Consider the following 25,557-nt stretch of genomic DNA (forward strand, 5'->3'; position numbering starts at 1 on the left):
CGGCCCGGGCGGGGCTGAGGTGCGGGCTGGGCCCGTCGTGTCGGTGGGAACGCTGCCCGCGGCCTGGGCCGGGTCACTGCCTCGCTGCGTTTAGCCCATTTGCTCGTAGGGCGCAGAGGAAAGTGGTGTTTTTACTGGGGAAACGCGGCCGTACCAGCGGTCAGTTTCGGTCTGTTTTGCTGTGCTGCCCCTGTGCTAAACCCGGGCTTGTGTCATTGCTGGTGCTGTGCACGTATGCCGTGGCTGTCCGCCTTGCAGCCTGTGCTCCAGTCCCTCCTGACCTTCCAAGACTGCTGTCGTAGGCTTCCCGAGTAAACTTCCTTTCTTTTCCGGCAGAAGAGGTGGTTTCGCATTGGTAAGCGCAGCTCATTAGCGCTCTTTGCCGCAAATGTTGGTGTTTGTTAGGCAGGGAGGCAGCGAGGTGAGGGTCAGCCTCTTCTCCCAGGCAGTTAGCAATAGGTCAAGAGGGTAGGGTCTTAAGATGTGCCAAGGGCGGTTCAAGTTGGACATTTGGAGGAATTTATTCACAAAAGGGGTGATTGGACATTGGAATGGACTGCCCAGGGAGGTGGTGGAGTCGCGGTCCCTGGAGGTGCTTAAGGAAAGACTGGACTCTGGACGTGGCACTCAGTGCCATGGTCTGGTTGACAAGGTGGTGTTCGGCCGTAGGTTGGACTCGATCTCAGATGTCCTTTCCAACCTCATTCATTCTGTGAAACCTGAAATTTCCACATGGAAATAATGTGTATTGAGAAATGCTTTTCAATCAAATGAAAATAAGGGGACAGTCAGGTTTCCTAGTAAAACACAAATATCTTTAATGTGCCTTCAGCGGTGTGTAATATTCAACAAAATTTTAAGTAGCACTTGCTGTAACCACCATAACGTGTTATTAGCCTAAGTGTGGAGTGTAAACAGTACTAGTAGTATATAGTGAGGCAGAAAATAGCTGAATGCTTTATAAAGAAGGGATTGCACAGTTCTTAGGCTTTTAGAAGAGACTTTCTTTTTAAAGTTATATGTATGTTGATGTCTGTATCTTTGGGAGTGGGTAAAACCTGTAGTGTTACTTGAAAGACTGGTAAATACTGAATTGGGTGATGAAAAATTCTAAATCTATATAGCCCTCAGTCTCTGTCCCCCACACAAATATTGTGTGATAGTCATTAATTCAGAAATGAAACTGCTTTTCTCTGCCTGTCATTTCCATGGGAACTGGCTGGAGACTTGTCTGGTCTTGTGGCTTCTTTCTAAGAGTAGCTGTTGTCAGGTGATTCAGAAAAATTAAAGTTACAGATGTTGAACATGGGATAATCACAGGTGTTGAACATGGGATAATTCCCTCTACCAGATTAAGCTCCCCTGTGATTTCCTGTGGCTGAGCTTGGTTTAAACCCTGAAGCTGAATGCTTAAGTACCTTTAACATGACTTGTTTTAAGAGGGCTCTGGCTGGTTTTGATCATACCCTGAATAAAAAGTCCATCTCTTTAATACTTAATAGTGTCTTGTGGCTTCCTGTGGTAGTAAGTACCAGTTTCAACATGTGAAAAATGCTTTTATCTCTCTGGTTTATCTCTGAGCTCCTATACTGTGAGATACAATAGAAGTTCTGAAGCCCACAGTGTTGCAGAGAAAAGCTTCCTGTATGGTATCAAGTGCTTATGCCTTTTTTTGGGTAATTCCCTCAATATGTTACCCAGCAGTGCACTGTGTGCATCCAGGCTTCCGCTGTAGGCTGGCAGTGTCCTGACCCGCTGCTGTAGCTCACCCATCCTCTCTTTTGGGTAGCAGTAATTTGAAATGTCTCAACAGTGATGTTTTGGTAGGTGGTCTTAATAATATCCAGCTGGGAGGAGGCAGGAAAACCTCCTTGGGTAAATGTCATTTGTTGTGGTATTCAGTACAGGCATGGGAGCAAATACAAGGAAGTGCCATGTGGAATAGGCTGTAAGCACATCAGTTAGCTAAAGAAAAGGACTTCTGGAGATTAGATGACAATGCATTTTAGAATGGAATGGAAGCAAAACCTTTTACTCATTATTATTTATACTTTGCATGTAGCTTAAGGTACCTGTGTGTCAGAACGTGAGCTTTTAGGCTTGAACAAGCTCCCTTGAACTCTGCTCTCAGTACTGTGTCATTCTTGAGTACTGCAAGGTACCAGATTTTCAAGTGAAATACGTCAGCACATTGGTTATTATTTTGGGCCATCTCTAGAGTGCAGCTTAGTGTCAAATACAGAGCTAAAAATGAGTCTCATGGAACTGAGTGTTGGAAAATGAGTAAATCTTACACAGTAGGTGCAATGTTTGGTTTGTATGTTCAGGAGTAATTGCTGTTATGAGGATAGGCATGATCCAGAATAATGTTTGCTGCTGCAATAATACATTTCCCTAATAGTTATCTGCAGGATAACTTGTATTAAGTACTCTGGTCAGCTGGTTTGAAGCTGTCTTGGGTTTAAAAAAATTGTTTTCCAAGGCAACTTACAGTTTAGTAGCTTACAGTTTACTTAACAATTTACCTTTTTATTAAAAAAAAAAAGCACCAAAGAAACAAAACCTGAAAGGAACAAAAAAAGCACACCAAAAAGCTCAAAAACCCAAAAGCCAGATTTCCCCCCTCCTCCAGATTCATCCGCTGTGAGTTTTGACTTCCATAACTTGCATGTGGTAACTTATGCTAGCCTTATCTTCAAAGTTAGCAAAAGGCTTTTGTCTCTTGTGCAGAAACTGCTGGTGCAGCTGGGAGAGGCAGTCCTCTGTCCCTTCTGCATTGCTCACTTGCATCCTTGTTGCTTCAGAGGAAAAAATGAGTAAAGCAAAACTCTTCTCATCAACTGTATTTTTTTTCTTCAACATTTGCCGTGTATGTGGTGTGGGTATAGCTCAGACATTTTGTGTAATCGTTGTAAATTGCTTCTCTTGTGTTCATGCAGGGGTTTATACCTTGTTGTGCATGTAGTTGACAAGGCAGGATATTTTGTGCCTCAGTTACAGAGTACTGCTGCTTTTGCCCAGTGTCAAAGCATCTTCCACTTCAAAAGCTTATGTTCAAGATTATTTTTGTAGATGTGCCTAGGACTCCATGGTTGCTTTTTTAATGAAATGATACTTGGAAATACCATCTTGTGTTACTAGGTTGGTAATTTAAGTGGAAAATACAGAACATAAACAGCTTTATTCAACATGGAATCTGACAGAACTGTGTTCTGATTCAGTGTGTGCCCGGCTGGATGTCACTGGTAGGCTTTTGCTGTATGTTCTCTTTCCTTCACTTGCCTTTTGTCACCACATCCTCAAACTTCAGGCACGTGTTAGCAGGATATACGTGTCTTGATGTGGTCTTGTGTATCATTTGATAATAACCAGATTATTTTTGGGAACCCCTACAGTTCTAAAGCTGAAAGAGTTCGCCTTCTGAAGTTGGAAGAAAGGGGTAAGCTGATGAATATTCAGACTTTGAAAAGTAAGAAAGAGTTGGAACTTGTTCAGTAGTGCTGCTGTTAAGATGTTTTCTATTCCTACAGAAGTAAAGCTGATACAAACAACCCTTCAAATAACACGACTGCTCCCGTTGTATGCTTTTGACAGTAGTGTAGGTTATTTTGCTACGGGTGCCACTTCAGACATGAAATGTAGTGTCCTTGTAGTAAAGACATCTTTGTTTAGACTGATGGCCTTCTCAGTCTTCAAATGAGCACTGATACAAATTGAACTTCCCTCTTTCTTAATTCTCTATATCTTGAAGAGATACTGAAGAAATAAGTTAATATCTCCTGTTAACATGAAAATGCTTCTGTTGATGAATTCAGTACTTAGTGTTGAATAGAGTGTGGGCCCTGACTGTTCAAATTCAGAGCAGAAATGGAAGTATTCTGTCTTCTGTTAATGCAGACAGAGTTTGATGTAAAGCTGACACTATAAATGAACGAAACTCCCAATTTTTCCCCAGCTGCTGCTAAACTACAGCGGTTAAAGTTCTGTAAGAAGATACAGATGTATCTGCTGCGCTCATAGCTGGTATCATGAAAGCAGTAATCCCAAACTTGTAGCCATGATTCCATAACCAGCATGTTTGCACACCAAAAATAAGGAAACCAATGCACATGGACTCAACCAAATACTTCTTGGGGTTGTAGCAAGTAAGTGTATGTTTCAATAAATGCTTTGGCTCGGTGTTGCTGTTAAAAAGCCCTCTTTTCACAGCCCCGCTTGCAGTGTTTGGTATGGTTTTAGGCTGAACTAGGTGAATGGTAATCTATTAATCAGCTGGGCTTGTCTTACAGCTTATTTGATGGTTTATAGCCTTAACTGCTCTCCAAGCACTACCTGGCCCCGTGAACAGCTGGGGATGGAAGAGCAGGGCTGGTAGCTATGTAAACTTAATGCCCATCAGGAGAAGAGGGCTTAGGAAGTTGTGGTCAGTGTTAGCATTGCTGCGTTGTTTCTAGCTGTGCTTACATATAGATTTGATGTGGTCGGAACATAGGACATTCAGCTCAGTAGTGATTCATTTTCTCTAAAGCACTGGTATGGGTTCAGGGGGTTGTAGAGTGTAGCCAACATTCTGGTATAGACATAATTCAGCAAGTCTGTTATGTGATGTTCTGGTATTGATTACTGCACGTGAGTCCCAGCACTGTCATTTGACGTTCCTTAAAAGTCTGATCTTCCATTGAATAATTAAAGCTTAGCAATTACAGCAAACTTCTGCTGGCAGAACATACTTGTTTCACAGTTTGAGGTTGTCTGAGGATTTGTAGCTATTGAATTGCCGGGGAAATAGGATCATCTAGCCATGGTTACTGCTTTTTCCTTATGCTTAAATCATTTTCAGAAGACCTGCACATAGATTAATTATATGTAGAGAGAGCTTTGTAAGAGGTGCAGTTAGCACCTCTAACTAGCAGAGATGGCTTTTTCTGTGGACGAAGTACACTTCTTAGTTGGTTGTTGTCCATAGTTGGAATATTACTGAGGCACAGAGTCACAGAAGTGTTGGTTGGAAGGAATCTTTATCTCATATAACCTCCTTGAAGCAGGTTTGTCACCAGTGTTGGATCAGATCAGCCTTGGTTTTGTCCACCTGGGTGATTGCAGAGCTTCAAGAGCGGAGTTTCACTGCCTGTTAGGGCATGGTCAAGGCAAGAACAGGATTGCAGAGCACTCTCTGTTTTCTGTATGTGGAAGAGGATAGTGGGGAGATTTCAACTGCAGAACAAGAACTCAATTACATATGGGAAATAACAGGGGTATGAAATGTTTCGTAACCATTAAATTGGTGTTAAAGTAAAACTTCTGTGTTTTAATGAAGGCCTCGATTTTAATCTCAGTCCTCAACAGATACTTCTGGGGACTCCACGCATGGGGCATGTGGGAGTTGGTACTGAAGACAGTGTTTTTAAAAACATTAGGGTGATGTAATTCATGGCTTTCCAGCTTGTTTCTGAAATGCAGTTAAAAAGAGGAGACCAGGGACCTTCTGAGCACAGTGGATGAAGGGAACAAGTATAAATAGCTGAGAATTTGCTGTAGGCTCAGAGAACCTGCTGTGCTAAATCACTGTGTGCTTGGTATTTGTCAAGACTAGAGAAGATGTAGCTGAGATACCACATCAGTGCTTTTATCTCCCACAGTATTTCATCTGAAAACAAACGGCAAGATTGAGAGAAGTGGAGATGCTCTAATGAGGTGTTGAAGGCTGATCCCGAACAAGAGGTGGATGGCAGTGTTTCCTTGTAAAGTCTTAGGAAGAAGGCTGGGTGCAGGTGGGGACAGCAGTAGGGGTTCTGATCTGTGTCAGTTCGGACATCTTAGCAAATAGCTTAAAGATGCTTGTAGAAACTGATCTCATTCGGGTAGAGGGAAGGGAGCAGCTGCAGAAGGAGAAGGCCTGTTGTAGCTGGATTGAGGGGAAATCTAAGGATGTAAGCAGTGGATTTATTTAATATTTTAAGAAAGTGCAGTATGAACCTTGGAAAGTCAGAAGGTGGTGAAAACTTCAGTTGAAGGCCTAGAATGTGCCTCTCCGAGGGGAAACGAGAGTCACTCTGACAATGTGACAGAGTGACTGGGACAAGGAGACATGAAGAGTTGCTGTTTCTCTTCAGCTTTCTGTTCCTGTCTGCAAGTAGTTTCTACCTTCTGGAATGCACTAACTGTACTTTATCCTTTGCTTATCTGAAACTTGTCCTGAATGGAATGACATGGCTCAGATAGCAGTTGAGAACTTGTGACTTGTGAGCGCAGAAAGCATCTGTGCAGTTGCAGTGTGTGGTCTGGGCATTGCTTTGAAGCTCTGTGGACAGAAGTAATAACAGTGCTTCCTCTCAGCATAGTCATGTCTCTGCATTCTCTTGGAGCTTTTCTTCTCATGTACTTGCACTGGATTCTTGACCTCTAAATGTCAGAAAGGAAAAGTTGGCCCTGCTCTGTCCCCATGGCTTTGCTCTCCAGGAAGCAGGAGTGCTCACAGGCTACCTGTAACCTCCCCTCGGGTTTTTGCAGAGCACTTGAACTTTCTCCCTTACATGTCACACAACCATTTCTGACAACTCTTGAGTGGTCACACTGCAGTGTCACTTGCAGTGCATTCTAAAGTGTGGGAATCCAGTTTTAGTCAAGTCATAAACAGCTTAATAAAAATAATTGAATTCAGTTTTGTTTGGTTTCTTTTTTCCTCCAGCCAACAACACAGCAATCTCCTCAGGATGAACAGGAAAAGCTCCTGGATGAAGCCATTCAGGCTGTGAAGGTGCAGTCGTTCCAGATGAAGAGATGCTTGGTAAGAATGTGACTTAAAAATGCAATGAAGCTTCTTGTCTGCTAGGAATAAAACAGTAAATCAATACCAACCTCTAGTGCTGTGAGGAAAATTAACCCTTTATGCATCTTTGTGCCAGACCCTTTTCCAATAAGTGAGGCAGCTGCTCATTGAGAATGAGCCTTGGGTATTCTTTGAATATGTCTTCCTGATTTTGCTCCAGTATTTGACAAGATAACTTAAAGATGTACCCTTATAATTTATGTGCTTGCATTTAAATAAACCTAAGATGAACTTTACTATGAGATTGTTTATGTCCACCATTCTGTTGTTTTTTTCATGTAGCCTTTTCTTGGTATGACTGTCAGACTGAGAGGCTGCTGATGAATTACCTGCTGCATAGGATCAATTTTGTAGTGATTAACTGTAGAGGGACATGTGAATTCTTCTGTGACTGGAAAACACCACTGGCTAGTGGTGTGTTGAGATTTTTATCTTGGAATTGTAGCCAATTCAGGCAGATTATGTAATCATACATAGCTTTCTTGTGTTTGAGAAGCCTCTGTTTTTATTAGGAGAAACTGCTTAAAGTTGTATTGAAAACTTAAATACTCCTCTTTTCATGTGGGAACTTTGTTTGCAGCCAAATGACAGTAGGAAGAAATTTAACACCTCTTCCACTTTTGTACTCAATGGAATGCTTTGGAAATTTTTAAGTAGCTGCAGCTGAACTTTTCACTGCTATCTGTCATTAAGTGACAGTATAAATACACTAAGTGGGTCACACTAGCAATTCTTTTTTGTTCTCCCTCAAAACTTACTGCTATTGCATGTGATGGGTTGCTCAAGTCTGTATAGGTGGTAGAGTAGAGGTCTGTGGTTGTATCCTGTGATGCCAGCTGACTAAATGCATCAGAAGTGTAAGTTAGATGCAGACTAGTAAGTGGTGCCTTTCAGGGAGGTGTTTTTTGTGGTGAGAAGTAGGGGAGGGTGTTGATGGGAGTGTGTATTGTCTGTCTCCTAGGGGTTTCTAGGAGATCTGTGAGATCTGAGCAAATGACAGACCAGATTTGGGGGAAGGGAACCCTTTCCTTTTTGCTTACTCGATAGAATCTGAGTATTGGGTGGAGATTGCTGCATAAGCAGAATGATTTTAGATTTTTCTACCATTAGTATTGCAGTTTATTACTGTAGCTCTGTCTTCAGAGGCATCATCTTACTGCCTTCAGGTAAAATGTTCACTTAGTTAGCGTGGGTGGTGTAGTACAAACTAGATACTAAATCACTTGATTTTTTTTTTTTTAATAGGTGAAAAATCCTGCAGTTGCCTAGTTTCATTTCTAACAGACTTTTCTCTTTCTTCCTCTGAAGGACAAGAACAAGCTCATGGATGCTCTGAAACATGCTTCCAACATGCTTGGGGAGCTGCGGACTTCTATGTTATCTCCAAAGAGCTATTATGAGCTCTGTATCCTTTCAAGAGGAAACTAATAGTTGAAATGTTGAATTTGGAATGGGATGTTCATCTGCTTTTTTTGGTATAATGGTATCCTGTGTCAGATATTTATTAGCACTTTTCTCCTCAGTATTCAATTACGTGTATATATCGCAGGAGAATATATACCTTGCTCACTGTGTAAGTTCATTTTTTCTATCTGGTAAAAGCAAGTCTTTTTTGTCTTTAATATCTTCCTCTGGGAAATTTCAGGAGTCTAGTTCTAAAAAAATTATCAGCTCTGTGAAACAGCTCTTTTATTCCCTTTTCTAATATGCTAAAAATTGATTGAAGGCTTGGGGTTAATCTTGCACACTTATCCCAATAGTGATTACTGGTTCAGGAGTACTGCCTGCTTGGGCATGTTTGTATTTGGTACAGCATCTTTCTTCCTGGGTGTGCAGATTACTATGAAAATGTTGTAGACATTCTAACTTAAAATCCTTAACTATGAAAAAAAGACATGGCAATTTCTGATGAGCTGCACTACTTGGAAGTCTACCTGACAGATGAATTTGCCAAAGGCAGGAAAGTGGCAGACCTTTATGAGCTAGTACAGTACGCTGGAAATATCATTCCAAGACTGTAAGTGTGTATATGTTGGTGTCTGGCTTTGTTTGCTTTTTCTTTTTTAAACTGGTGAGTAGTTGTCCAGCTCTGGGTTCAGAAAATGATTGACTTCTCAATCAGTTTACAATGGTCAATAGTATTTCTGCTTGTCTTAAGAGTGGATTACTGTGAAACTTCTGGGATTAGGCCAAGAGTGCAGGTGCAGAAGGGCAGTTGTTCCTGTCAGTGTGTTAATTTTGCACATGACCAAAATGAAAGCACTTTAATCTTGGAGTCAAGTTGGATTTGGGGTAAAAAACTGGTCAGTGGAAGATTAACCAAGTACCACACTCTGATCAGGGAGATTGACTATGCATTTATTAACTGTTTGTGTTACCTGAGGATTAGATCTTAGCATCTCCCACACAGTAGTTACTTCATAGCCTTCTGCCTTTTTAGAGAATGAGAAATGGGAAGAAGCTGAAAGTTTGTGACTTCACTCTTAGAGTCTTTGTGTTTCTGAATATTTTTTTTTTTTTGCAAAGTGATAGCACGCCAGAAATGATGCTGAAGGCCTGTAAGGCTTATCTTTAAATATGTGACCGTTGGGCTGCAGTACATCTTTGACATAGTCAGATTTAGATTTTGCTTGGTGCTGAAGTTTTTCATTCCTGACCTTGTGTTCATGCCAGGAAGAGGCTCTGGACACACTAGGCTGCATCTTCATGCAATTTCTGGAGTTGGCTGATGGCTACCACAATGTCTTTCCCCCTGTGTGTAACCATCAGAGTCATCTTCCTGTCTGCTTGTAGACTCTGGTTCTCTCTGGTGAAACTTGTGGTGCTTTCTTGGAGGTCCTATGCATGAGGCTGAGGAACATGCAGGGAGGGGGTGAGGCCTCTAAACCTGTAGGTTCTGAGTATTGTAGTTTTTGTCTTCTAAGCTGAAGGGGAGTCCAAATGTACTGGAGCACCAGTCTTCTGCATCTCACATATTCCTGCTGCCTGTTACCTGATGCAGAGGTGCTGAGGGAATGAGTTCAAAGCGAGTAGTTCCTATCCTGCTAGAGTACAGTGTGAAAGAGGTTTAACTACTTCCCCATCATAGGTTACTAATCTGTGTGTGCCAGAGCTGTTTTCCAGCGTGGTGGGATGCTGGAAGTATAAATGAGCTAGTCTGAGAGCATTCAGAGCTTTGTGAGCATTTACACATTCAGTGTATCAAGCATTGTAATGAGGTTTAGTGGCTGTTCAGACTTGCTGTGCTCTGTAGCAGAGAATAGGAGTTGAAAGCTGACTAAATATGCAAAATTACGGGACCCAGGTGATAATTTTATTGCTTTTTTTTGTGCTTTGGTAATCCTGCCATAATGAACAAAAGGAACTGTTGCCTTTAAGTGTGATGTTGTTACTTAATAATTTATTGTTTGACTCTGTGCCTTTTGCAGGTATCTGCTGATAACAGTAGGTGTTGTCTATGTCAAGTCGTTTCCACAGTCCAGGAAAGATATTTTGAAAGACCTGGTGGAGATGTGCCGTGGAGTGCAGCATCCTCTTAGAGGCCTCTTTCTTAGAAACTATCTCCTGCAGTGTACCAGGAATATCTTACCAGATGAAGGCGAGCAAGCAGAGTAAGAAGGATGGGCTATAACTTGATAAAATTACTGTTAATAGAGCTTATTTAAACTTTCTGTTGACTTTCTTCAGATATGGGAGAAGTAGATATGCTAGAACTCCATAGACTTGACAGGTGTTTTGTCCGTTAAGAATTCCCTTCCAGCACTAAAGCTTCTCACAAGTGAGGATATGAACCTTTCTTATGAACCCAGAAATCCCACCTCACACTTCCCCACCCTCTAATCTTCTTAAAACTTGTATGTTCACCAGTGGCTGGAAGGATGAATACCTCTGACAAGCTTTTCTGTTCTTAACCTCTCACCAATTGCAGTGAAGAAACCACTGGAGACATCAGTGACTCGATGGATTTTGTGCTGCTGAACTTTGCTGAGATGAACAAACTCTGGGTGCGAATGCAGCACCAGGGCCACAGTCGGGACAGAGAGAAAAGGGAGCGTGAGAGGCAGGAGCTGAGGATCCTCGTGGGAACAAACCTGGTTCGCCTCAGTCAGCTGGAAGGGGTTAATGTGGAGAGATACAAGCAGGTGGGATGGCTGTCCATTCTTTCTGACTTCTGCCAACGTTTTTGCAACTAAACTAGTTTGGACTTCCAGATGAGCAGCTGGAAGTGTTATAGCTTTGCTAAAAGTTCAGTAATCCAAGTGCTCCTCAAACTCTTCATCTGAGGAAAAGTTCTGAATACTGTATACAGTGTGTTCTCAGGCCAAGGACATGATTCACGCGTTGTCCTGTAAGTCTGTCTGTAACAGTGACAAGAAGCTCTAAAGGTTTCCTTCCCAATTCCCATTTTCCTTGCAGAATAATGGGTTGGTCTAAGGGATGTGTACACATCCAGTGTTCTTAGGTAGACTTCACAAGTTGTGAGGCTGTCCTTCCCAAAGCATTCAAGAGAACTGTTATTGTGTGAAATGACAGTGAAGGAAATGTATTATTTAAGTCTGTCCCTTGTAAGTTCTACAGTACAGCTGCTGAAAATGACTTTGAGTGGTGCTGCTGAGACCCTGAGTTTGTGCCAGCAAAGTCAGTAGCACTGACTTAAGAAATCAGAGCTTGCATAATGTATGAAAAGGACAGACTTCTGACATCAGTAGATTTTTTTTCTCCAAAGGATGGAACTGCAGAAAAATGGGACTTTTTATCAGAAAGCTTTTATGTAGAGAATCAGCTGAGAACTGTTAGAAATTCTGCTCTGCTTTGATTAAATGCATGTGTGAATATAAACCTAGAAGGTAATTGTAAGATCACTGCAAGACTTTCCCCCCATTCCAGATTGTTCTGCCTGGAATACTGGAGCAAGTTGTGAATTGTAGAGATGCTTTAGCTCAGGAGTACCTCATGGAGTGCATCATACAGGTGAGCTGCTTAAATTCAATTGCAGTGATGGGACACAGGGACACTTCTATATGCGTAGGCAGATTCAGGCAGCTTTCACATCTTCCTCATGGACTGGAAAACTTCATCACTGGGACTTGTGCACAGTGGCTTGTCCTATATTTTTTACCAGATGGGCAGAGTGGAGATAGGTCCATTTTATGCTCCTTCTGTTGCAGTAGCTTGTAAGCATCTGAGCAGCAGTGCCTGTGTTGTGAGTTGTAATAGATAGGCGGGCCCTCAAGTTACCCATTTGTCTTACATCTCTTGCTTCATGCATTTACCCAGTCAAGGTCAGCTTCATAGGCCAGAGTGTATTTACTATGTGGCTATCTGCTTTAGAATTATTCTGTTGCATTTTACTTCTGTGTAACAATGGGCAAATTCAGTTTATAACTTGATGACTATTGATCTAAAACTTCAGGTTTTCCCAGATGAATTTCACCTCCAAACCCTGAACCCATTTCTCAGAGCCTGTGCTGAGCTGCACCAAAATGTGAATGTGAAAAATATAATTATTGCTTTAATTGACAGGTGAGTGACCAAGGGGGTGGAAATTGGCTCAAAATTAAGTTTGTGTTGTTCACAAGCAGATGATAATTCTTCTGTCATTTGAATATGTTTAATTTCTGATACCACTTCACTGTTTCAATGTCTTTCTATCAGCTGTAATTAAAGCTGTGAAGAATATTATTTCTGTAGCTTCTACTCTCTGGACTCTGCTTTTACAGCTTCCAATGAAACCTGCTTTATGGACTGATTAAAACTCGTAAACAGATTAAGCCAGGAAACAACCCATTTGGTATTGAGCAGTTTCACGCTTCTAAACTGAAGTGACAGCAGTGCCCTGCTTTGACAGCCCTATCACTCATAGGTACCTCTTGAAAACTTGAAGATCCTAATGGATAAATCATATATTAGGGATACTTTACTTTGCAGGTTTGATCAGAGACCATAACAGTGCTTCTTCAGAGAAGAGCTAGTAGGAAATGGAACTACCTTCTTAATTCTTAGCTTGCCGCCAACATCTTGACTGTTCTTCCAAAAGCACATTTTTCCTGTGGAGGAACTGCTTAAAACTGCTTGCACTGAGGTCAGATTTGGGGGAGAAATCATAGAATTCTTTAGGTTGGAAAAAACTGTTAAGGTCAAACTGAAGTTTTAATTTGTATGCTGAAAGGAAATACAGATTTTCAGTGAGTACCTGCACTTTCTTGCTGCAGAAAGGAAGTGTGCTTGCATGGCTTCTCAGCCTCAAGAAAAGCCTTGTCCTTTGCCTTTGCACACAAACATGTACCTTCATGTATCTGGTCCATATACTGGTGTATGGGCTTCAGTTACTCCAGGGACCTTGGGTCCCCTGGCATTCGGCATTGGGTGGATTACTGTACCATCTCTAATGCCTGGAGAGGACTTGTGTGTATTGGGCATGACTGGTATAACTTAGGATCTTGAATTGTTTACTTACCAAGTCTGTGGTTTGTTTTCTCCAGGTTATGTCAGATTGATTTGTTCAAGACTTGGTTTTTATTGGAATATCTTTCAGTATTTGTGCATTTGTCAGAGACATTGTGCTGCCTTCATACTTCATATAGAGATGTTCACAGGAGTTGATTGGTTTCCCACACTTCCATGCTGTGGCTCAGATTTTTCATAGTTTTGTTAGCTTAAAAAAAACCCCCCAAAACTGTAAATCCCAAACACCACAAAACCCCCAAATCCCAAGAAATGTTGCCTGTAACTGGTTTTTGAGACTCTCTTGATTACTTTTAAAAGAGGTCACGGGATCTTTTACTAGGCTCTTACATTGGAGTGTGGCAGTGTCATTCTTGTGAGAAGGCTTTCCTTGTGTAGCTTTTGCTGTCGTGTTAAACTTCGGTATTACCTCCACAGTAAGTTTTTTTGTGTTCTTACTATTACAAACACCAGTAAGTGACTGACCAGTAGTGACCCTCTGTCCTCCCAGACGTACCACCACTGTGGTTTGTTGGGCCACTGAAGGCTTCCAGAGCCCTCTCTTTGGGCTGTACAACAAGGACAGAAGGGTGGCAGCATGATGATCTTTGTAGTATGGCAGCTTGAGATTTTGACTGTGATGTTACTGCAAGTGTTGGAGCATATGAGTGGATCTGTCCTTGGAATCCATGCATGTAGGGAGGATGTTGCTCTTGTGTTTGTGTTGGAGCTGGTAGCAGCAATGGCCAAGAGTTTCAGCATTGTGTAGTACAGATGTGAAGCAGCCTGGTAAAGGTTGTGCCTCTTGTCATTTCTCATCTTCGTTTCAGCTGGCATTGAGTAATTGAATGTGAACATCAGTGACTGCTGAAGAAGCTTGTGAAAATTTTATCCTTATTCCTGTGGGGCTTTCCTGCTAAAGGAATCTCTGCGAGTAGTCTTGCTGCTTTGGGATCTTTGTTGCCTTACTAAACTATTCATGGCTTTTAATTATGCTGCCATCTGCCTGCAGCTTGTTCATACCTTGTAGTGTTGCTGGCTTTACACCCAGCTGTTGCCAAGGAAATCTGCTGTGTGCCTCTGAGAAAAGGCAGTGATTGTTCCTGGCTTTAGAAAGTCTGCTTCTTACCACCCTAATCAAATATAAGAGTAGTTCAATGTCTTATTTTTCTTGGCACTGAAGTTTTTTGGGCTTTTCTTATCTATCTCTTTATTTTAGACCCAGAGTTCATTCAGAATCAAAATTTAGAAACCCTGTAGAAAGAATTTTAAAAATTCTAATATGATGCCTTTTCCTAAATATTTTTGTAGTTCTTTCTCTAATTTAGAGTAGAATAATCTCAATAATTAGAAAGTCAAGGTAGCAGTGCTGAGCTTCTTAAGCTGCAACTTAGGTAAGGTGTTAGTGTTCTGATAGTGATGCTTTTTGTCTTGTGTCTCATTTTTGCAGAAATGATGGCTGGCATGACTTTGTCTTCTTACAGATAGAAATACCTGTTATCTCCTGAATGCTTGCTGGATAGCAATTTTGTGCTCCTCACCCCCCCCTTCCCCCCAAAAGTATTCTTCACTTATCTGTTCTTCTCAGTTCTCTTTGTATTTTGTTCTCTGCGAATAGTGTAAGTTCCAAACATGTTGGTGTGTCTTTAGAGACAAAGAACAGTTAAGTCAGCGTATTTCTTCTGTGTGGGTTTTTTTTTTTTCCTGGAGGCTGTTTTGTAGAGAATGCTATTGGGCGTCTAATTTCAGTGATATCACTGAGTAAATGCAGGATATTTGCTCTTCTGTCAGCCTACTCTATACCTCTTTATCTGCTGGAAAAAACAGAGCACTTGCTTCTAGCTGAAGAACATCAATTATGGAGTGTCTTTCCTGTTCCTTCTTCACCTTGGCTTTTCTGTCAGCACTCTTTTCCAGGACCAATAGTTACCAGGCTCAGTTGCTCATAAGGCTTCTGACTTCCATTAATTTCCTTTTTGCTTGTAATAGAGCTTCCAAATATACCTAAAGGACTTGCTTTTTCTGCCAGTACCTCTTTCTGGTCTGTATTTGAGGAATAGAAAAGCTATCCTGACCAAGCTACTTTCCTTGCTCTGTCACCAGGTTGGCTTTATTTGCACATCGTGAAGATGGACCTGGTATCCCAGCAGATATCAAACTGTTTGACATCTTTTCACAGCAGGTTGCTACTGTTATACAGGTATGTTTGGTATCCCTGCATGCAGTTTTGAGGGTGTTTTTTTGCCAAGTCCTGTGCTTTAGTAACAACTTCATGCTGTCTTAAATTTCAGTCTCGGCAGGATATGCCCTCAGAGGATGTGGTGTCTTTGCAAGTTTCTCTCATTAACCTGGCTATGAAATGCTACCCAGATCGAGTGGACTATGTTGACAAGGTGTTGGAGACTACTGTGGAAATATTCAACAAACTTAATCTGGAACAGTAAGTGTCTCTTGCATTTTCTTCGGCATGGCAATTAATACCCTAAAATCAGGCCTTCTGCATTTCACCATGTTTGGTAAGATAGCAGAGCCATGCTCTGGATGTGTAAGGTCACTGCTTTTGGACCGAGCTGCAGCAGTCCTGATAAACTCCTGACTAACCACGACTTGTTTCCCTGTGCATAAGTTGTGCTGTACAGCCACACCATGTGTGTGCATTGTGTAGGCATCCCTTCCAGCACACTAGAGTTCTGCTATTGCTGCATTTGCAGCCACAGTCTCTGCTTCTGCTGGCAGCAACTTAAAACATGCATTTGTCACTGTATGTCCCAAAGAGCAAGATCTGACTTGTTTTGATACTTGTTTCCTTTCTCCCTAGCAGCAGGTTGCTTAGTTGTTGTATACCTCAGAATTGATATTCTGAAGCAGACTTTAAACCTGTCTACATGTGTGAACTATTGATTAATTGTGGGTTTTTGCATATATTTTCTTTTAGTATTGCAACAAGCAGTGCTGTTTCAAAGGAGCTGACTAGACTTTTGAAAATCCCTGTTGATACTTACAACAACATCCTGACAGTTCTGAAACTAAAGCATTTTCACCCGCTCTTTGAATACTTTGATTATGAGTCCAGGAAGAGCATGAGTTGTTATGTGCTTAGCAACGTATTGGATTATAACACAGAAATTGTGTCCCAAGAACAGGTATGATATAAGTTAACTTATATGTGAATGTGAAAAATATAATTATTGCTTTAATTGACAGGTGAGTGACCAAGGGGGTGGAAATTGGCTCAAAATTAAGTTTGTGTTGTTCACAAGCAGATGATAATTCTTCTGTCATTTGAATATGTTTAATTTCTGATATCACTTCACTGAAATGACAGTTCAAAGACCTGAAAACGCACACTGAGTGACTTCATGCAGTGCATGCTTTGTTTCCTAGCCTGCATGCTCCTGCCTCCCCTGGCACAGGCTTTATCCCACTTGGTGATTGTTCCTCCTGTGTTCCTAAATGCCTTTGCACCTAACCTCATCCTGGAGGTTACTGCTGATTTACCACACCTCAGCCTAGACAGTAATCTGTTAGGTGTGAACAAAGATCCTGAATCCCTTTAAAACTGGATCTATTACCTAAAGAAGGCTGCACAGCCTTTGGAATCTGAATTTCCTCTGCACTGCTGTGCTGCCCTTTCCCACTTGTGCTAAGGGGGACCCTGCTTCAGGGTGTAAGGCACATAAAGTGTAAAGTGGCTGTAAAGATGTTCCCAACTGCTGTCAATTTATGCTTACGGACTGCTGTAGTCTAAACAGAACTTATATTGCCTTTAACAGGTTGATGCCATCATGAATTTGGTCTCCACCCTGATCCAGGATCAACCAGATCAGCCTACTGAAGATCCTGACCCTGAGGACTTTGCTGATGAGCAGAGTCTTGTGGGAAGATTTATTCATCTCCTGCGTTCTGATGACCCTGACCAACAGTACCTGGTTGGTGACTGCTGCTTCTCAATGTCTGTGCTCTCTGAACTGTCACAGTTCTTGCATTATTGACTATACAAGACTTGAGTGAAACTGGGAGCTGGGGTGTTGCTGCTCTGGCACTACAAACTCGGTAGAGAACATTATGTATGACACCTCTAATGGTAGGATGATATCTTGTTTATTTAGAAAAAGCAGGTGAGGACTTAAGGATTTGTTGATTTAAAGTTTCCATCCCATGAGGTGGCAACTATCTGTATTAGTTTGTGGAACTTTTAATGTCCTGACAACTTCATATAACCCTCTATTGAAAATACAGCAAGTGCTATTTGGCGTACTCTGCTATTTGTGTATTTTAATACCAAGAGAATGCAAAAACCTCAGAAAATACAGCCTAGTGTGTTTGGCCTCAGGGATTTAAATTTCTGTAAGGATGGGGTCTTCATACAGCATGTGGTGTCCTGCTGCTTGGTTCCAAATGCTTTTCCTCTCTGTTTGGTCCATCTCTAACAGTAGATTTGTCATGTCCTTGAAACTTCTGCATTATGGTACTTGTAATGGTTTGAGTTGACCTATGGCAGCTTTATGTAGGTCTCTGTTGTTAATCTGCTGTATCTGGTAGTTTATTTCAAGTTTAAATTACCTCCCTATGTTGAGAAGTGTGTTAGGGTAGAAGGCTGGGTTCTGTCTGTGCCAAGTCCACTGGAGAAGCTCGCAGGAGCTGTGCTGAAGTTGGATGCTGCTGCAAATGGCACAGTTAGCTCAAGTCAGACCTGCTTTAGGGACTACTGTGAAGTTACAGTTAGTGCCTGAAATAAAATTGACTGACTCTTTCCTGAAGTTGCAGCAGCATCACACTGTATAAACAGTGAGAATAGAGCAAGAGAATAAAGTGCAAGCTATGCATAAGACAACTAGCACTGATCTAGCTTGGCTTTAAGGTCTGGTATAAAAAAGTCTTGCTTGAAGTGTAATAAAACTTGTGTAATGGGGAGAAGCATAGCTTTACAGGAATTGGAGACAGTTGTGTTTCAGGACCTTGTGGTCACTGGCTGCATTGTTCCTGAATATTGCTGGAGTAAAGCAGGAAGGTTTTTTTGGTGGGCTTTTTTTTTTTCTTACAGAGAGCAAAGCTTCCCTCAAAGGAATGCTGGCATCAAGGAAATTGATGTTTCTACCCGAAAAGACTTTACATAGCTAGAGATGTTGAAGCTGTTTCTGCAAAGATTTTGAATGTCAGTCTGTCTTTCTCATCTAGCAGTGCTTTGCTTTAATCAGATTGACCACCTTTAAATGCCATCAAAGGACTTGTCACATTATCTTTTGGGTACAATTCTGTGAGCTACTTAACACCTCCAAGTAAAAATGCTTAATAGCTCCCTCAGCATCACAAATGCTCGCATCAAATTTTTCTACAATACAGCAGCAGCAGGAAAAAATCCAAGGCTATGGGATTTTCACAGTATCTCACTTTAAATTATGTATGCTATATGGAAGAGATATGAGATGTAAATTCAAACACCCTAGTCCAAGTATATTAGCCAGTGTGGCTAGCGCAGTGTATATGTATAATACAGGCTTCTGTAAATTCAGGTTATTTACATGAATTCTACATCTAATCTAAAAATACATGTAGAGTCGGGCACTGAGGTTCACTTGAGTGCTTGTTTCTGTGAAGAACTCTCTGAGCTCACAGTGCTTCTGTTCTAGATCCTCAACACTGCCCGGAAGCACTTCGGGGCAGGGGGGAACCAGCGCATTCGTTTCACACTGCCACCCTTGGTTTTTGCTGCCTACCAGCTCGCTTTTCGCTACAAAGAGAACTCCAAAGTGGTAAGTTCCCCTCTAGCTTGCTCTTGTATGCTTGCTTGGCTTTATTTTCTTAAAAATGCATTTTGTCTGGCTACATAAGTATGCTCAGACTTGATACAGAAGGCAAGTTTTGGTTTTGGGGTTTTTTTTCTCAAGGCAGATTTTTGCTTGAGGTTTGAATGCTTTCTAATTTAATGAAGATTTTTATCAAGTCATAGTAAATTACTGTCTCGGGTTTTGGAGACAAAATTTTAGGAGGAAGTGCTTTGGAATGAGCACCTCCTCCAAAGGGAGAAGGGCCTCTCCGTCTCCACCAATGAGACAAATGGGTCACAGCAAGTGAAAGTGGAAAAAACACTGTTTATTAACACAAAACGAAACAGGGTAGAACAGGGGGAAAAAAAAAAATCAAACCTCAAAATACAACAAATTGCCAGAGAGGGAACAGACACACGGGCTTGGACCAGCTGGGCCACCCCGCAGGCCCCCCAGACCCACGAGGAAGGAAGGGAGGCAGTGAGGCAAGGGGGGAGGGAAAGGAAAAGACCAAGGAAAAAACCAACAGAACCTTTTTCCAGCTAGTGGAACACAGAAGAAACCCAAAAAGCAGCGGAGCGCTCCCGGCACACTCCCTCCCGAGTCGCCGGAGCCCCGAGCCTTGGGCTGAGCCATTGAACCGACCTGCACTTGCCCCGTGGCTCCAGCCCCGCCCCCCGGGTCCATCTTAAGGGCACAGTGTCCTTGGGCATTGAGCGGGTGGTTAAGGAATAAAGCGGCTTCATAACATCACCCCAGGACAATTACTGTAGCACTTGAGAAGTGATGAAGCAGAAATCAGCTAGTTTTGTTTATTCATTGAGGTGACTGATTATGTGCCTTTACTGGAGACCAGAACTGATGGCATGAAAGTGATTTAAATCTGGCTATTGAAATTCATCGATTTCTAAATTGTAGCTACAGTATTTTAATGTTTCTAAACCTACAAAAGAAAAGCACTTGCTTTGAACTTACACAGTAGTAGTAAAAGTGTATGTTAAAATAATGACTGATCCATTTTGGCTCTTTAATGCTTTCTGATTGAGATAGTTACCTTAAATATATATTTCCATTATTGTGGGGAAATAAGTTTAAATGCTGTTTGTTAAAATACTCTTCAAAATGAAGGTTTTAAAATTCTCTTCCACTTCTGATTGCTCTAAACTGAACAGAATTTTTCTCCCTTTGGCTCATTAGGCTTTTGCTTAGTTATGTGCTAAGCACAGCTGTCCTAACTGCAGTTCAGTATAGGCTTCTGAGGAAGACTCCTATGAGCTGGTAGGAGAAATGGATGTGAAATTTTTGTAAGTCAAATAAATACTTTGTGCAGACCCACTGAAGCCAACACTGTGCGGCTGGGCACTGCATTGGCATCAGAGGGCAACAGACTGGAGCGCTTAACAGATCTTAGTACAGTTCAGATTCCCTTTTCCTTGTAGCAATACTTTTGTTCAAGGTCTTACTTGTTTTTCTCGTCTAGGATGACAAATGGGAAAAGAAGTGCCAGAAGATCTTCTCATTTGCTCATCAGACCATCAGTGCTCTGATCAAAGCAGAACTGGCAGAGCTGCCTCTCCGACTCTTCCTGCAGGGAGCACTGGCTGCGGGAGAGATTGGCTTTGAGAATCATGAAACTGTGGCCTATGAGTTCATGTCCCAGGTGAGTGTTCAGCTGTTGGAGTTGGTGTCCTGTGCTGCCTTTAAGTTGACCTGGGTAGGTTTGCTGAACACTGAACCATCCGGTGTGATTAAAGCACCAGAAGTGATGGACAGCCAATGCTACTAGGTAGAAACTCCTCATTTCATTCTTGCTTCCCAGGCTGCTGTGGAATTAAGCTCCATTGCTACTGATCTGAATACTCAGTCTGACAACATGTGGTATGTTGCAATGCTGCCTCCTGCTCGTGTAGTTGGCTCACTGGAGGAGTGTAGTTTTCTCAGCATAAAATGCTCTTTCACTGCTTCTGTCTCCAGCACCTGATATCCAGCTGGTATTGCCCTGACCACAAGCACTCTTCGGAAGTTTTTTAAAATTTGCAGTGTTCACAACTGCTATGCTGGGCTTTCCCAATTAGAATCCTTGTTATTATAAACCACTCTGAAAATCTACTTGAATTTGTAACTTGGTCTTAAGCCTTACTTGTTGCAACAACCTTTTCCTCCTACCCATCAGATAAAGAACCAATGTATTTCATTTTATCCGTGTTGTAAGCTTTGTCCTAACCTTTCCTCTAATACTGCTACTAAATGCATGTTTTTAAACAGAGTTGCTGATAAGCTCAGTGTTCTCACTGTGTTGTATCAGGTGCTGTTGTAGCACAGTTCTGATGATGAGAGCAGCATGGCAATTATGTACTTTCCATTAGAGATATGGTTCAAGCTTTTCTATTCTCTGAAGATTCTTCATCCATGTAGCAGCAGTGCAAGTGTTTTTCTTGCCTACTCACCAACTTCTGCTCCGCTGTTTCGTGTGTTTCAAAGAACCAAATCTTCAAGGACTATTTCTGCTGCTGAAGTTCTGTGTTTGAACAGGTGCTTGAAATGAGGAAGAATCCAATCTTCAGATTATATGTGGGATCACACTTGTTTGCTATGACCACTTGAATACTATTTCTTTTAAGACTTATTTCTGGTCTGTGGGTTTAACTTGATTTTGACACTCTAAATGAAAGATCTTTTTTCCTGCCTGAAGCTTTTAACAAATGTAAAATGGGATAGTTTTCTGCTGTGTCAGTAGCAGGTGTGATTTTTTGTTTTTCTGATGTGTTCTGATTGAGTCTTGCTCTCTCTATTATCTAGGCCTTCTCTCTGTATGAAGATGAAATCAGTGACTCAAAAGCACAGCTGGCTGCAATCACCTTGATAATTGGGACATTTGAGAGGATGAAGTGCTTCAGTGAGGAGAACCACGAGCCTTTGAGGACTCAGTGTGCACTGGCAGCCTCCAAACTCCTGAAGAAGCCAGACCAGTGCAGAGCTGTGAGCACTTGTGCCCATCTGTTCTGGTCTGGCCGAAACACTGACAAGAATGGAGAGGAGGTAAGAACGAAGTGACAACAGTAGGACACATCCTGCCTCAGTTACAGTTCTGCCTTTCTTCTTTAGACACTTCCAAAGTAGGTACATCAGTGAAGTAGATTTCGTTGGAATTTATTCTAATAACTTGAAAACTTGTGAAACCTCTAAAACTCACTGCAGTGTAAACTGCATAAATAAAAAATGGAGAAAACGCTAACTTAAGGATGGAAGTACCAGGCAAGCTTTTGGGTGTCAGCTAGTTAAAGGCTAGTTGACTGGGCTGCACTTTGCTTGTATTTATTACATTAGTGTAGTTTGCATGTGAACTACTAAACTTCCAAATTAAATATACAAGTTGTTGAAGTAAAGATCAAAAAATCCTGTGTGTTTTTCAGGGCTTGCCACATAAGCTGTTGTCATTTTAAAGAGCAGTGTTTGAAACAAGTATGCATTATAGTACATGTTACAAAATTGAGTTGATTGATCTCGTAATTGAAGGCTTTCAACAACTGTTTGAGTTACTGTGTGATTTAACAAAATCTAATATTGGTGGCAGTCAGGCAGGGTGGGCTTTCAGTGACAGCTTGCTCTTTGCAGTTTGTGTAGTTTTGTGTTTCTGTGGCAGACCCCAGGAAATGCTCTGTGTGAGATACTGGTGCTCCCTATGGTTCTTTTATTTCTTGTAACTTTGGGGTTTTTTCTTCTAGCTTCATGGAGGAAAAAGAGTGATGGAATGCCTAAAGAAGGCTCTGAAGATAGCAAATCAGTGCATGGACCCTTCTCTGCAAGTCCAGCTTTTCATAGAAATTCTGAATAGATACATCTATTTTTATGAAAAAGAGAATGAGGCGGTGAGTGGAAATCCATTCTCTGTTGCATCTTTTTTAAGGACCATTTCTTTAAACTCTTCATTCACACCTATGCCACAAATTCTCTTCAACTTGCCCTGTAGTCTCTCATGAGATGCACAAGTTCTTGTGATAACAGAAGAGTCAAGTCTTGATGTGCTAGTAAAGCTGTTGGATTAAATTTCGCTCTTCTTACATGGGGGAAAAATGTTTGCAGTTTAGTTATGAACTTAAATATTGTGAGACTGGTATACCTGAAATATTTTTAGATTAAAATGTACTGGAACTCAGATGAGAAAGTAGTAAGAGTCTAACTTTAGAGGTACCTAACTTAATGTGTACATAAGGGAAAGAAAATTCTTTACAGGTATTTGTGGTCACTGCTGACTATGCCAGGTTGGTGTAAGCTTTAATTTCACAAAATAGGTATGACACCACAGGTATTCAGCTTAAATTGCATGTGTATAATCTGAGATAGTTACCTGATCCATTTTCTGTTAGCAGGTAACTAGGAAAATTACACAGTCTGAAAAATGTGCTTGGTCAAGTAGAGATCAGTGTCTCTTCTGATGTCATTGATTGAGAGCAGACATGAAAGAATACCCTGTAGTTCTGAGAGAATTCCTAAGGAAATTTGAGGAATTTTCTGACTTTCCAACAACTCAACTGGCTTCTTACTATAGGAGTGGTCTAGTATAGGAGATGCTGTATCTGATGGAGATGAAAATAAAGCTTTGAATTTCAAAGCACTTGGCAGATGTAAAAATACTCTCTGGATACTCTGGTGGTCTGCAGTGCATTTTGTGCCATGGTGTTCTGTGTAGTGCTGAACTTCAGCCTGTAGGCAGCCATGACTTGTTCTCTAAGAGGAACTTTAAATCTGATATTACCATCCTGACTGACTTCTGTAAGAAACAATTATCTTACAGTGCATATACTGATTGTGATAATGCAGATACAATCTGACTGTGTATGCCATTTGTTTGAAGCTTTTAAAATTTGTATTGAATACACTGGAGAGAAATGCTGTTGTAAGAGTTACAAAGCTATCAGGCTAATGACAAGTTTTTCACGTTTTCTGGGGTGGGTGAATTTCCACAGAACTCTGAAATTGGAAGGGTCCTGTGAGGAACCAGAGGAGGCAGTTACCAGCAGTTTGTCTGCATACAGTCTTATCAGCATTTTGAAGGACTGTCCAAATACAAATAGCTCGAAGACAAGTCAGATAAAACTAATGTCTATGCACTTGTTAGTGCAACACAGGTGGTGTTGATGACTTTGGTTTTATGTTCTGTAGGTGACAATTCAGGTTTTGAATCAGCTTATACAGAAGATCAGAGAAGATCTCCCAAACCTTGAGTCTACTGAAGAAACAGAACAAATTAACAAACACTTTCACAACACACTGGAGCACTTGCGTCTGAGGAGGGAATCACCGGAATCTGAGGGGCCAATTTATGAAGGTCTTGTTCTTTAGAAAGACACTCACTGTACCTGTTTTCATTTACATACCATATGTTTTTTTTAAGATAGGTTCCTAGGTTGTGCCTTTCAGAAATGTCAAGTTAAGTTAACATTCATGTGTTCAGTCTGGCACTTCAAACACTTGTTGGGTACTCTTAACAAATTTGAAAGGGTGGACCAGCAACTACAGGTTTCATCAGTTAGCATGGCTGAGACTTTCTTTGAAATCCATGTGACATGGTAGGGCTCTTCAGTTCTGATTTCTCTCCTGTCTATTCACTGTTGCTTCTGTAGCACTAGAGCTCTAAACTGGCAGTGACTGTCAGCTGAAACTGTGTCTGATCCTTACAGAGCATCAGATTTTTGGGATTACTCTATGTCAAATTCTGCTTGTGCTTTTCTTTTAATGCAAGTTAAAACTAAGTGTAATATTTTTCCCTAAAACTAGAATATATTAATGCATGTTTGGAGAGTTTTAAAGTACCATGTTCAAAAACAGAAGTTATATTTTGCATATTAAGGCTCTGTGACATTCAGTGAGGGCCAGTACTGTGCACAGGGCATATTTATCAAGATAATTTTGTTCCAAATAGTATAAGAAAAATAGAGAAATTGCAATCTATATAGATATGTATAACCTTCGTTACTGTAAATTTAGGGGAAAATGCATTACACAAGTTTATTCAGTATCATGATTTTGCACCAGTGAAACAATAAAGTTGCTATTAACACCTGTTGTTTCATGTCTCTTCAGAGCCCACTGTTGAACCCAAAGCTAATGTTGAACCTTCTGATAAAAGCAAAAGAACTTTTCTTTTGTAGGGACAGAAAATCAAGGCATAGTTAACCCTGCCGAGCTGGGCGGCTGCTGGCATTTCTAATGTAGGAGTTTGTGATACAAACCCAGTGCTTCTCCACATGATGCTGAGGTGATGTGTGCTCCCATTTCAGAATGCTTTTATGATGTACCTGGAGTGAGGAAGAATCCTACTGGATTGTGTGCCAGAGAGTTGAGTGCCAATGAAATGACAATGCTGTAGGAAACTGAGCAGTAGAGCGTGGCCAGTGGCAGCTCCTGTGAAACTGGTCCAGTCCATGGGTTAATGCCAGTTGCTGAAAGTTTTGACCTGTCTGGTTTGCCTTTACTGAATGTGGTGTTCTAAAGATAACTGATTGAATTGCATTA

The 25,557-nt window shown here is 41.3% G+C and overlaps 1 protein-coding gene across 3 annotated transcripts in view; it reads left to right on the forward strand.

Moving 5' to 3' along the window:
* The window catches only part of VPS35 (VPS35 retromer complex component), a 26,319-nt gene extending 762 nt beyond the window's left edge, over window positions 1-25,557 (forward strand). For 2 of the 3 annotated variants that reach the window (XM_017740865.1, XM_017740864.1), the window contains exons 2-17: window positions 6,689-6,787; window positions 8,138-8,234; window positions 8,723-8,846; window positions 10,258-10,440; window positions 10,758-10,971; window positions 11,717-11,800; window positions 12,243-12,352; window positions 15,377-15,473; window positions 15,565-15,713; window positions 16,209-16,416; window positions 17,047-17,202; window positions 18,904-19,026; window positions 20,522-20,701; window positions 21,841-22,080; window positions 22,767-22,910; window positions 24,205-25,557. In XM_017740865.1, coding sequence (XP_017596354.1) covers window positions 6,689-6,787; window positions 8,138-8,234; window positions 8,723-8,846; window positions 10,258-10,440; window positions 10,758-10,971; window positions 11,717-11,800; window positions 12,243-12,352; window positions 15,377-15,473; window positions 15,565-15,713; window positions 16,209-16,416; window positions 17,047-17,202; window positions 18,904-19,026; window positions 20,522-20,701; window positions 21,841-22,080; window positions 22,767-22,910; window positions 24,205-24,384 — 2,388 coding nt within the window. In that variant the 3' untranslated portion in view covers window positions 24,385-25,557. Of the gene's footprint in view, window positions 1-3,969; window positions 4,146-6,688; window positions 6,788-8,137; window positions 8,235-8,722; window positions 8,847-10,257; window positions 10,441-10,757; window positions 10,972-11,716; window positions 11,801-12,242; window positions 12,353-15,376; window positions 15,474-15,564; window positions 15,714-16,208; window positions 16,417-17,046; window positions 17,203-18,903; window positions 19,027-20,521; window positions 20,702-21,840; window positions 22,081-22,766; window positions 22,911-24,204 lie in introns of those variants that run through there. The other variant, XM_008638808.2, reaches the window with a different exon arrangement.

This window comes from Corvus brachyrhynchos, unplaced genomic scaffold (genome assembly GCF_000691975.1).
Source record: "Corvus brachyrhynchos isolate BGI_N302 unplaced genomic scaffold, ASM69197v1 scaffold26, whole genome shotgun sequence".
In the NCBI taxonomy this organism is placed as follows: Eukaryota; Metazoa; Chordata; class Aves; order Passeriformes; family Corvidae; genus Corvus; species Corvus brachyrhynchos.